The 14,063-nt window shown below is 32.7% G+C and overlaps 1 protein-coding gene across 1 annotated transcript in view; it reads right to left on the reverse strand.

Moving 5' to 3' along the window:
- Positions 1–14,063, reverse strand: part of DMD (dystrophin) — a 2,133,690-nt gene that overhangs the window by 1,352,416 nt on the left and 767,211 nt on the right. The window contains exons 36-37 of the mRNA XM_027841994.1: positions 13,002–13,172; positions 1,614–1,736 (exon numbers count right to left, since the gene is read on the reverse strand). Coding sequence (XP_027697795.1) covers positions 1,614–1,736; positions 13,002–13,172 — 294 coding nt within the window. The remainder of the gene's footprint in view (positions 1–1,613; positions 1,737–13,001; positions 13,173–14,063) is intronic.

Below are 14,063 nucleotides of genomic sequence, written 5' to 3' on the forward strand. Positions count from 1 at the left end.
AAGTCAGATTGCATAACCAGTTGCATTAACAAGGCAATATGGTGTTGTGAGCAAAGTGCTGGTCAAGCTGACCTGAGTTTAATTCTCCCTGAGATTTTCACTAGCTATGTGACCCTAGGCAAGTCACTTAATCTCTCTAAATCTCTGTTTCTTCATCTGTGAAATGGGTGGTACCTACCTCACAGAGTTTTTGTGAGGATCAAATGAAACAAGGGACGGAGCATAGTTCTCTTTGCAAACCTTAAAGTGCTACAAAATGTAAGTAGTTGTTGTTATCATTATTATCATTACCATAGTTCTTTTCTTTCACCTTGGTAAGCTCTGGTTGATTTGTTGCTTCATTGCTGATGGGAAGAAATACCTGTAGCTGAGCATCTGGGAAAGCCTTGGAAACTCTTCTTACTTGTCTTCCCTCTAGGTGAGGCGGCAATACCACCAAACCAGCTACACAAGGAGCCTGAATACAAGTAGCTCCAGTAGGACAGACACCAATGGGAACTAATTTTGGTGGAAGAATCTGTCTTTTTTTCTTCATATTACCATGCCTTAGTTACTTATGCTTTGGCTAGTGACATAGTCTCTTTCAATTGTTGCCTCCAACATCACGTGCTGACATGTTTGAAAGCTCTGTATGATGAGGCAGAGGTCTATTGTAAGGTATATGGCAAGACAGAAAGAGCTATAGATAGTGATAGCTGTTGAGTAAAAAAAAAATAAAATGTGGAAAGGGTGATGAAACAGGGAAAAAAAGAGGCTGTGAAATAGACTGGAGAATTTGTCAAATAACACAGAACTTTGAAATTGTTGGAAGTGCTATCCTATGGTGAAAGTGACCCATCATTTTTTATTACTCACATGACAACAGGCTTTAGATGACTATAATTCCAGTATTTTTGTTATTATTCAGTTTTGTGACTATATATATGTATGTAGATGCATATGTATCTGTATATATATACATATACGTACACATACTTCAAAAAAGTCTATTGATTCATACATGTGGACCATCCTACTGTCTATGTAGATCATAGCCCATTTAAGTAGTTGAGAGATTCATTGAGTTGTTATAACCCCCAAAAATGTCACCTGATGGCTAATCTTCTGGTCATGAATCTTTCTGAACTTAGTTAATCTGAGTCTCCTTTGACAGTTTATCGCTGTAATTATTTCTCTAAATTACTTGTGAGCACATCCCCTTCTCTGAATCATTGCCCTGGAGATAAATTGCTGGCAATAGTCACCAGTTGTATTCGATAACACTGGAGAAAAACTGCCGATGACAAATACCAGTTATATTAGTTAGCTCAGTTACAGATTAATATGCAGGTTTGCTTCCTGATTTGACTCAACTTTTTCTCAAAGTTGCATTTTGCTCTTTCATATTGAAAAATAATACAGGTAAATGATCATATTGTAATACTAGTACAAGCAAATGATCATATTATAATAATATGACACTTATTATGAAGTGACCATATGGGTACTTTGCATTTGTCATAAAAGTCATATAATATGAAGGTTATATCTAAGAATTAAAATTCTAATTTCTACCCAAGCATTTATTCATTCCCACTCCTAGTTCATTCACACTTCTATCACAACCAATTTACCATATCTTTATTGAAGTCTTCCTCTTTCAGATTCACCCCCTGCTGAATTTCAGCCTCCAGTGGTTCAAGCAATTTTTGTATATCTGAGTTAAACTGCTCCAATTCCTTCAAAGGAATGGAGGCCTAAAAAAAAAGATAGTGCTAATTTAAATCAAAATCATTTTTATTAGAAACAAACAAAAAATACATTTGGTACTAATCCCCTGTTACTTTACAAATGCATGAATTATCTTATATTTTGCAAGATTCCTGAACTACGAGTGGTAAAACTACCTGTAGATGCAAATAAAGATAAACAATATTATCAGAGCCGAAAAATATTCAAGATGAGACTTTATTCTGTCAAAATAACCAAAACCCCAATTTTTGATATTTTGACACATTCTAATTTTCAGTATTCTTCAGATAAATTTTATCCCTCTATGTAAGTTGAAATATTGCAACGTCAACACTGTTCGCATTTTATAGACTATTGGCATTTACTTCATTCATCAAGAAGTAGAAAAAATAGGTGAAAATTCAGGATTGTCACCGTATATTTAAAAGAAGTACATGGAAATTTGCTTTAATTCCTTACATGGAACCTGTACTATTGTAAAATTGCCCAACATGCACTTGTAAGGCAGACATAATTCAGGAAATTAAGGAGAACTCTTTTTGTTGGCATAGGAAAAACAAACCCAGAATTTCCCAACTTGCTTCCCCCATACGCAATTTAATGAACCCGTATTAAGACATGTTTACTGGCCTTTAACAATTTGCATACTTAATTTCATTTCAGTTTCTTTAATTTTGCATTTTTTTGTTAATAACTGGAGGCTACTACTTGTAAATAATAACAGGATAACTTTCTCTCATTTTACTAAATACCACATGGGAAATTTGATGAATGGGTTTGTATTTACAATTTAATATAAATTCATAAGTGTATTCTAAGGCTTCATTATGAAATAAAAAAAACCAAAAGATTAGTAGAGTGTTTTTGGTGGCTTAGCTCTGCAAACATTTTTCATCTTATTAAAAGTCTTTGCGTAAAAATGTGCTGTGGAAATGTTTTTGTATGCTTTGTGAATTTATCAGACAAAATACGGTTTCCCTGATTCTAGGACATTAGTGAAAATGTATGTTGTAAAGCCATAGTTTTTTTTTCTAATGATTTTATATAGGGACATCAGCCTTCCACTCACCTGCTTTTAATCTACCCACCCATCCCATAGTAAATTTTTTTCTTTCCTCCACAGAAATAGAGGATGTTTTTATAAGCTCTGGTGCTATAAGGTTAGAATAAATTTAAATATTGTCTGATATACGACATTAGGCACAAATGCCTATAAGCATTCTATCAATAATGAGATTACTCATGTTCATTAAAAATACTTGGTGATACTTAAGATGCAGGAATGATACCTTGACATTTTCTAGGAAATAATATGCAAGAAGTAGTTGTTGAATTGTTTCTGCTATAATTTTTCAGTGATGAATTTAAAATTATGTATATTACTAATAATATCATATGCAGTAAAATCTCAAAGTAGAACTTAAAGTTCTATCAGGCATGATACTATAAGGACTTATAGTTCATTTAATTGAAATTAAAATGCTTTCATAATCACATAATAATGTGATCGATGTGCAGATTATTAAAAAGTCATAAGATTATAGTAAGTTGTTAATATTAGACATTCATATGTTACTGAGTGGATTTTCACATTTGCTAATATTTTTGGTAATAAATTCATTTTTCTATGTGATTATAAAAATGTAATAATAATGTGATAACCTCACAACTTAAATTTTAATGAACTGATAATTAAGTCTCCCTATATTTTGTATAACCCAGCTGAAATCCTTTCTCCTTTAATAAAATAGATCAAGGAACTATTACAGTTAAGTTTTTCCAAAGAGCATGACTTTAATTAAATAAATAACAATCTTGCAATATCCTTACTTTTTAAAATGACTAGCTAATAACACAAGTAGTATCTAAATATATATACAAATGAGATGATGTGTCTGTGCATATGAATATACACACTTCATGTGGAACACATGTATACACTCATAATTATCCATTGAACATATGTGTATATATATTTATATATATATATGTTTATTTAATATAAAAGTGATTTTGTGGTGGAAATTCAATGGAAAATTACGTAAAATTTTCCAATTTGCTATTTAAACCAGACTTCTGTACTGTAACTTCTCTTCCTTGTAACTCTCAAACTACTTGAACATTCTTTGGTACATTCTTGCTTTATAAACTTACTGGTTCAATAATGAAATATATTACAGAAGTACTTATTTTCCATTTGCATGGGGAAGAGAGGGAAGGGAAGGAGTGAGGAGAGGAGGAGAGGAGGGGAAAAGTAAGGGAGGGGTGGGAGGAAAGGGACAGGGAGAGGGAGGGTGGGCAGGAAGAGAGGAAGAGAAAGAAGGCAAGGAGGCTGGGGAAGGGGAAACGAGGGAGAGGGAGGAGTAGGGGAGTGAGGCAGGTTGCTGATGGCATAGTGGATGAAGTATTAAGCCTGGAGTCAGGAAGACCTGAGTCCAGATCCAGTCTTAGATACTTATTAGCTGTGACTGGACAAATCACTCAATCTCTGCTTAAGTTTCCCACCTCACTGGGTTGTTGTGAGGATCAAAGGAAGAAAAATTTGTAAACAACAAACAGCATGGTGCCTGGCACATAGGAGCTATATAAATGTTTATTCCAGAGAGAGAGAAAGAGAGAGAGAGAGAGAGAGAGAGAGAGAGAGAGAGAGAGAGAGAGATCTATATTTGTGACTGACACAGCAGAGAGAAAATATTTTTCCAATCATGTCGCTCAGATTTCCTTATTCTCTGGTATTTAACATTACTTTCTCCCCCAACCAAATCCTTCTGTTTCAAAAATATAAGTTAATGATTTCAGCGAATCACTTGAAAGAAAGTCTTGCATGTATCCTGTTCAACAAGATAGAACAGTCCAGCCTAAAGGATGACCAAGTAGATTTGCAGGTATTGAAACCATCTTACCCAACACATGTTGATTGGGTGGAGTTAAATCTCCTGCTGAATGCCTCTGAGCTTTGTACTTAGCTCTTTCTTGCTCAGAAATTTATCAACAACTTGAATAAAGATATAAAATGCATGTGGGTGACATAAACATAGGAGAAAGAGTGACTAGATGTGAAGACTTCTATCAGGTAGAACAAATGGACAAAAAGTAATAAAATCAATAGAGATGAATGTAAAGTCCTGAAGTAAGGTTCAAAAAATCAGTTATATAAACACTGGGTAGGAGAAGCCAGGCTTGGAAACAGTTCTTTTGGAAATAATCTGCCAGCTTCAGTTGACTTAACCTCAGTATGAAAGAACAGTGTGATTTAGCTTCATCAATAAACTGGAGTGCATCCAGCAAAGGGCAGACAGATTGGTAAATGTTTGTCAATATTTTTATAAGAGAAATTTAATAGAACTGGGAATCTGGGGCTTGGAGAATGAAAGTCTTGGGGTGACATGATAGGTACCTTTAAATATTTCAGACTAAACACCAAAGAAGAATTAAAGATATTTTGTGTAGTTTCAGGAAGGAAATGATCAATGAGATTAAGTTATAGGGAAGGAGAGTTAGGGTCAATATAATAAATAACTCTCAAAAAATGATGGTTGTCTAAAGCTTCTAGTTACCAGAAGTGTTAAAGTAAAGGCTGCCTAACCATTCCATAGGAGCATCATAGAGGAAATTCTTGTATTTCATGAGAGGTTTACTTAAATGAATCCTAAAGCCCCTACCAACTCTAAGATTTTGTGATTGTAAGTTTTCCAAACAATAAACTAGTCCAAAGTGTCCTCTTCCCTCCCTTGACTTCACAGTACTCATTGTTGATACTATTCCTTTAAAAAAGTGTCATAATGTTCCTTTAATATTTGTATTGATTTTGTACTGTATATTATTTTGCATTGTGTTTGTAACCATTTCCTCTTTTTAATATCTTTAAAAAACATACCCTATGTCCTCAAATAGTTATAAATAATTATCCTCCACAGAGTCTAGCACATAAAGAGTAGGTATTTCATACATTTTGAACATCATAGGCTAATTCCATTTATTAATATGAAATTGCCAAGTTATAAATTAAATGATGTCATCTTACTGCCAACAGAATTTAAAAAATGATCAAGGAAATTATTTTGCTTATCTTTGTAACCAGGTCAGATCAGTCATTTGCCAATCTGAGTGAGGGAAGTTATTAGAGCATAATGAATTTAAAAAGCTGGTTTGATTATTAAGATGATGGACTGATTAAACATGCAATCATGACACAGGAAACACTTTGTAGTTCACTGAAATCTCCATAGATCATTATGTTCACTCCATTCTTTTATTAGTATACAATTTTTACAGGGTTTCTTTATGTTTTCATGATATAGAAAGAAATGTATAAATGCACACACACAGTAAGTCATCACTTTTGCTGTTAGAGTCGCAAAAAGTTAAATAATTAAAAACATTGTGCTTTTCCTGATTTAACTTAGAAAGTCAGAATTTTGTTTAGATGTATAAGGAAAATCAAAGAAACAGGAAACTAATTGATGAATTATCTTTATGTACTATGAAAGCTCCTTCTAAAGGTTTTTGTAAATGGCAAGAACATGAACACAAGACACTTAGAATTGCAATTAAATAATACCACATATTAAGAAAACATACAAAAGACATTTTGAGAGTTTACAGATATTAATAAAATAAAATCATTCCAAAATTAGAATATCTCTATGTATACTACAACCAGGGTCTTCAAACAATTTACCAAGTTATACTTTCAACATGAATTTTATGTATGTATATGTAGTTACAAAAACACACACTGCATGTAGCATGTATTAAAAATCAGGAAAGGAAATCTGACACAAAAGGAAAAGAGAGACAGAGAAAGTGAGAAAGAAACTTTGATTTTCTTTTAATGTCTATTTTTTTTTGTGAATTACCTAGGATTAAAGAAGTATTAATGTATTGTAAGGGTGTGTTAAAATTTTTGAGTCAAAGGTGATATAGCATACATATCATTATTTTTAGGATAACAGTTCTGAAAAGAAATAGTCTGAACATTAGGAGAACTGAAATCCAGCTTGAAGTAGTTCACTATAAACTGAAAATAATATTGCCAGATACCAAAAACAAACAAAAAGTTTTAAATGTGAAATGTATTCCTCTTAAAAAATACATGACTTTTTGAGATTGGTCTAATTATCATCAAATCTGCCAGCATACTATTTTTTTTTCTGTGAAAGATTCTAAAATTGCCCCTAAAACATTTTTTTACAGTATTAATGCTAGCAAAAACATTGAAGGGTTTTTATCAGACAAAAAAAATTGCATCAGCTTGTAAAATATTAAAATGCAACTCAAAAACAGAGTTGTGGGAAAAAAGGAGAGAAAGGAGAAGGAACAGAAGAAAAGAAACACTGAAATGAAAGCCATCTAATACAAACTGAAGAAGCTTACCGACCTAACAAAGAATGAAGGGTTGTTGGCTTTTTCTTTTGTTTTGGTTCCCCAAAATAGAAATGTATAGGGAAGAAGCCTATCTATGGTGGAATGATTTGACAAAATAACCCAAATTAAGTAAGTAGCCTTATTCACTAAATTATTTAAAGCTGAAACAATTAAAATGCCAGATAATGAAAAGTACATCATAGCACAGGGTTAGGTCCAAGTCTGATCGATGCATGTGATTTCACTTTGCTATCACTCTCTTGATATCACATTGACTAGTAACATCAGCCATAATGTGTATTCTACATCACTATCTTTGGAGATTTAAAAAAAAAATTAAAACAGAGATTTGTGAAGATAAACACAAAGTAAATTATCTATTTCTTATTTTTTTTAATTAGATGAAATATATTTTGACTTTTCCATCATTATGTTATACAGGGTATGATAAACCATTTCATGAATTTCCAACCTGCCAATAGATCAAAAAACCACAGATCAATTGTGTGTATTTGGCAAATCCTTTCTATAATAGTTATGCTGTTCTAACTCCAAAATGGTTAGCATTCCAGTAAGTCACTTCTAAATTTAATGAAAGTACAATTAATAGTGTAGTAAGAGTATCTGATTTTAAAATATATAGGGACCCTGGAAAACTGTTTGAGAATATAAATACATTTTTCTTACAACATTTGGTCTCTGTAAATGAGACCAAAAGGTCATCCTGCAAATAAAATATCAGCATTGTAACATCAGAGCAATAGAGTATGATTAGAGGGATGGGGACTAGACTTCTTTGGTATAGGGAACTCCTAGGTGAGGAAACTCCCTGTGATTATAGGTTAGCACGTTCTCTGAAACTTAGTCTTAGAGAGGTACCTAGAACCCTGAGAACCTGGGGTCGCACAGCCAATATTTGGGAAAAAAGCAGGAGTTGAACCCACATCTTCCTGTTATCAAGGCCAACTCTCCATCCATTATACCCTTGCCTCTGTTACAGCCACCAATATGCCTATTACAGAAAGCAGTTTAGAATCCTTGGCAAACTACACTCAAGGAGAGTCATACTCCAATCTTTGCCCCTCATTAGGCTCTTCACTGTCCTGGTTTTCTGAGATTGGTCTGCTTCCCACGTCCTTCATCCATTCCCTTTCCCTCTTCCACTGTGTGCATTGAAATCATTATGTAGAAGAGATGGAGATGGACATGTTTATGACACAAACAGGGTTAGTTTTAACTTCAAAGTTAGTTAGTTTGGAGAGTATTGAACCAAGGGAGGAGTCAAAAGGCCTAGCTCTGCTACTATGAAACTATGACTGGTGATTCCCCTCACAGAACTGGGTCTCAGTTTCCTTATCTGTAAAATCTTTTAACCAAATAATCCTATTTTCCTAAGAGCTGGTTAACCAAAAGGATGCTCTAATCTTATCACAGTGTACTTTAATTATGTACTACAAAGCATTCTCAGAAACTCTAACAAAGTATTGTGTTTCTAATTGATATATGTTAGATCCATATCGATATTTACATTAAACAAATGAATACTAGATTTTATTTACAAAACAAGATGAACTCTAACATTTACTTGTGCTGTAGCTTCTGAAAGGCCCACAAACTGCTCTTATATTTTGACTGTATGTTTTTGATAGAAATAAATGGGAAAATGTATATTTTTGCAAAATTTGACAAAATAACATTTTTTGAAAGAATAGCTACATATGGGACAAATATGTATGTAGGCATATATATTGACATTGAAGTATCTCCCCCCACCTTGTTTTAAGAAATTTAAAGGCATTCTTTGTCTATGTAATTTATCCCAAAGTAAATCTTTTGTTGGTAAACTCATTAGTGGTAACCAACAGATTACATAAAATGTAATAATTCTTTTCAACTAAATGCCTCTTAATGTTGTTTCTCATAGCATATGTTTATATATAAATACAATGAATAGACTAATGTTTCAGGGACCAAGGGGAAAGTTAAGATATCTACATGTGAAGTGATAAATTAATGGTACATTTATATTTACACTGGAGAAATATCCAATATTTCACTTATGAATTTGAAACATAGTGCAACAGAAAATACCTCCACCACATCGTTTTGCCTTCTATTAAATCTTATAGTTCATACATTCATGATAATCCAAAGATGTTTAAGTTATGTAACCATCAAAGATATGAATATTGACACACATAATGCCAGATTGGCTAACTGATATATTTTTCCCTTTTTGATATTGGACCATGAATTTTAATAATGTGTTGAAAACTCCACATGGAAATTAAAGAACATATGGTATATATATCATGTAGAATATAAACTTGTACAGGACAGCCAAGAGGGGGAAAAAAAACTACTATTTTATGTTTCTTGGCTGCTACAGTCATCTTGCAAGGCCAATTATTTAATATTTCATGAGTTATATAGAAAAAATGAATTATAGCCTACATGAAATATAATTCAATATGCAAATTATGAATAAAAGTTTCCTCATACCATGTGACAATGAATACAGGCAGAAAACATTTATATGATAGGTCCATTATAACAGGACCCTGGGTGAAAGATATGTGTCATGAACTCCAATTTTTGTTACTAATATAAGATTACTAAAGAGTCAATGAAGTATATTTTCATAATTTATCTGTTTTATGTTACTCAAATAGCACATCTTATACCATAATTAGTGTGAAAAACTGGATAGATTCTGTAATTAAAACCAGAGTAATATATTTTTATTATGTCACATCTCTCTTTACTCTATGTAAATCACCAAAAAACACTATTATTTTGTAACTCAGAGGCAATTACTGTAATTTTAAAAATCAAATAAATTTGAGAGCTAAAATTCCTTCTTACTTATAGTACCTATTTCCTGAAATTTAACAACTGGATTCTTAACTTTTTTCCAGTAAGCTGTACATCTCAACACCTGCCAGCATACCTAGCTGATTGTCCCCCTCCCCTCAGGCCACTATCCTATCTTTTCAGGTTGTACCACTCCTGAAACGTCTTTGTGCCCTTTGCAGCTCCATCAGCATATTAAGTCTTCAATTAATATCCTCCTTGTTCATCTTTTGTTTGCCATCTATGGCTAAAACTGGGCTTGTCTCCCTGAAATGTCTCTAGGTTTCTGTATCTTGACCTCTTAGGCCATCACCCAGTAACACTGTTCTGTAGTCAAATTTTACATTTGAAGGATTCTGGCTTGACTCCTGGAAACTTTTCTTCCTAATCCCAAGCCCTATGCCCTCATGCTCCCCTCTAGTAGAGAAATAAAACCCAACTATGCTACTCCTTTTAGACCATATCTCCTGCTACAGAAGTGAGTTAATCAAAACAGCTTGGTCTCTATTAATTATAACTCCAGGGGTCTTTGGAGGACTCTCAGACCAGATTTCTGCTCAGCTGAATGTTCCTCTCCTCCTTTTGATTCCTAAGTGACCTCTACTAATTATGAATTATTTTCCACAGGTCACAGGTTTAGTATCCTAAACCTTAGAACACTACTTCACTATTTGGATAACACCTAGAAAGTGAGCTACTTCTACCAAAATTATTCTCTTCTTTCCTGTCTGTTATCCCCAAAAGTCACCAAAACTCCAAGGAATTTGACTTTTGGAAGCCGTGTTAGGAACAAAAAGAGCTGAATTGTCAGTATTACAGACCTTGTTAGAGTTAAAATGAACTGTTGAATAACTGAATGAATGTTTATGTATCTTCAGTCTTCACAGAATATTGCTCATGTAGTATATCTCTGCACATGAAATAGAGTCACTTATTGTCTAGATAGAATACAAGTAATTTGGTTGCTAAAAAGGCTTTTGTACATTAATGAGAAAAATATTTTGCAAAATCAAAATGAGATCACCAGATCCATGTGAAAGGGGATGATGATATTTATGTTATGAATGATATGTTAATTTATCATTTATTATTTCCCTAAAATTTGAAAAATATTTTAGTCTACTACAGGTAACCATGGATTTATCCTTAGGGAAATATTCAGAGGTATGCCTAGTTTCTTCCGGGACTTAAAAATCCCATGAATTGTTGAGGCATGCTAAAAGTCATGTCTTAGAATGAGAATTGAATTCTCATATTATAAATTTGGCATGTACCATCTCTCTTAGATTGAAAATAAAATCCTATTCTTATAACTTTTCCTTATAAATTTAGTATGTCTTATATCATCATAAAAGTTTGTATATACTAAGCAACCATGAAAACTCAAAATTTTAATGATAATAAAGTGGTGGAATGTACTTTTTCCCATAATGCATTGCATAAAGTAAATTTCAATTATTGGTCACATTTCAGAGGAACATTTTTTTTCCCAGAAATGAAATCAATTTTCCAGGAATAGAGTAAAGTTTTTGAACATGATAAAATCATGCAGAAAATCATCACGTGGATGAATAAAAGAGATAGCATTTTTAAAGATAAGAATAACTTAAAATAACAAATCCAGGATAACAAAATCATGTTATTTGTTTAAATGCTAATTTTTGTAATAGTGAATTAGCTAACAATTTCTTCCTTTGAGGAGGCAAGTCCAAGATGCACACCATCAGTTTAATGTGGATATAATATCACATACATGTAGTAACAATAGTAGGGTAATAGTAATATGTCAAAATTTGATATATGGTAATAATATTTGGTCATATGTAATAGTGACGATAGTAAGATTCTTTGGGAAAATCATGATCAAGATTTAAAAACAATTTTTTAAAACTGCACTTACATGTCTACTAAAATTCTCCATTTTAATACATTAGGAATTATGACCATTACTTGCAAGTCACACCATTTCTAGTTATTATTTATTTCAACCACTCTTCAAAACCATTTTATTAATTATTTTCTATAAATTTATCACTTATCTGACAAGTTACTATTTAATATTTTATTTTTTAGCTTTTCTAGGATTTTTTCTCCCCTATTTGTGATTTCTACCTATTTAAATTTACTTATACCTATATAAACAAGTTTTATTTCTATTTTGTGCTTCTAATGATAGTTTATAAATTGTTTGAAAAATGTATCAGACTAAATATTATTTGTGATATTTTGCATTCCAAGTTACAAAATATGTATATTCATTAAAACACTCTAATACATTATTTGTGTTAATTTGTTTATAATATGCTTAACACATAAGATTCCACTTTGAAACAGGAATACTTTCTTTAATTGAACCAGATATTTGAAACTCTGACATGCAATTGCTCCATATTCTTTGGCTTTCCATTATAGAGTAATACAAACATGCATGTAAAAGTTACAAAATTATGAAGTATAAGCTTTGCAGGAATTTCTTTTTATGGCTTGAGCATTTCATGACAAAATGCTTACATATCACAGTTTGGACCTGAAATTGGGTGGGTAGAGGAGTTAAACATGAACAGAAACACATACAAAGAGTAACACAAGTTACCTTGATTCATGCAAATGTACAAAGTCTCATTTCATAATGATTCAAGTATATGTACAAATGGACACTATCATATTTGGCAAAATAAATCGATATTTCTTTTAGACAGTTTTGTGCTTTGTTTTAGCTTAAAGCATGCTTTTGTTTTTGTGCGTTCATCCTGCATATGATCCCTGAAAATATGTATGTAAACCAGTGCAGAAATAGTTTATATATAGTCCTATAAGAGTCATGACAGAAAAATGCTTTTGTCTCATATGTCTCAATTCAGATCAACACATATTTATCGAGCATCTACAAAGTGCAAGATTCAGTGGTAAAGTTTGCTCAGATACATTTGGGCCTTTATTTTTCTTGGGAAACTTTTGCTTTGAGGGTTAAATGGACCCCCTAGTGCACGGCATAACCTTCGTAAAAGACCACTTAGAACTACTTTCCACCGTGGAGCAGATCTTCCTACCTTTCCAGTCTTAATTCTTTGAGAAATAGCTGCAAATCGATGGTTGAGCTCTGACAGTTTGGGCTCTATTACTTTCCTGCAGTGGTCGCCACGATTTGTCATCAAGTTTATAGCCTGGTCATGCGTAGAGTCCACCTTTGGACGCATATCATTCAGTTCAGCCTTTAAGCACTACAGTCCGTGAGCAAGAGACAGGGCTTGAAGTTAGTAATAAATGGAAAGGGGAAAGAGAGAGGACATGCAAAGGAATAGAGAGCAAGAAAAAAAAAAACACCCAACTTTATAAAAAAAAATAGGAATAAAGGGTGAGACATGAAATATCACAGAAAAACAAGCTATTCTCAACATTTCTGTTTTACACAGCTGTCTATTCAAAAAATTTATGCTGGGAAAAGACAGAAGATGCTTCTAACCTTTCCATCTAAGCAATCTATTACTTGGAACAATGTCAGTGGTAAACGTAATATTTTAAGTTTAGTGAGAGTCTTATCCTTACTGAATTTCACAGTTGTGAAGCCACCAAAATTCTGTTAAGTTCACAAGAGGGAAGGATACTAAAGGGCAAATTTCCATTTCTTTCTGGCAGTGGTACTTAGTTCATCATTGTTTTATCATATTGAGTGCCAAAGAAGAAATTGTTTTCCTTATCTGATGGAGATTCTGCATCAACTAAAGAGATATCAGGATAGGCTCTGACGGATTAGATGGGTCAGAGTTGCAACAAGTTAAATGTTTTGAAATTTCAAAGGCACACAGGACTTGAAAAATATGTATCATTACTACAAATACGGAATATTTAGTGTAAAGGGGTATACCATTAATGAAGACTACACACTTTGACTTTCCATCAGCCCAAGGATATTTCTATTTAAAGGTAGTTTATGATATTCCTTTTTAAAATAAAAACCTTCAAGTAGGCACTATGGAATATGGAACTTTTTTTTAAGGATTATGGTATTCTCTGAGGTAAAATTTCATGAACAAAACTTTCATATAATTCAAATTCCTTAAAATGAAATAATTTGTAGAGATCAGCAAAACCAAGCAAATATATTCTTCTCT

This window comes from Vombatus ursinus, unplaced genomic scaffold (genome assembly GCF_900497805.2).
Source record: "Vombatus ursinus unplaced genomic scaffold, bare-nosed wombat genome assembly UNPS02004827.1, whole genome shotgun sequence".
Taxonomy (NCBI): Eukaryota; Metazoa; Chordata; class Mammalia; order Diprotodontia; family Vombatidae; genus Vombatus; species Vombatus ursinus.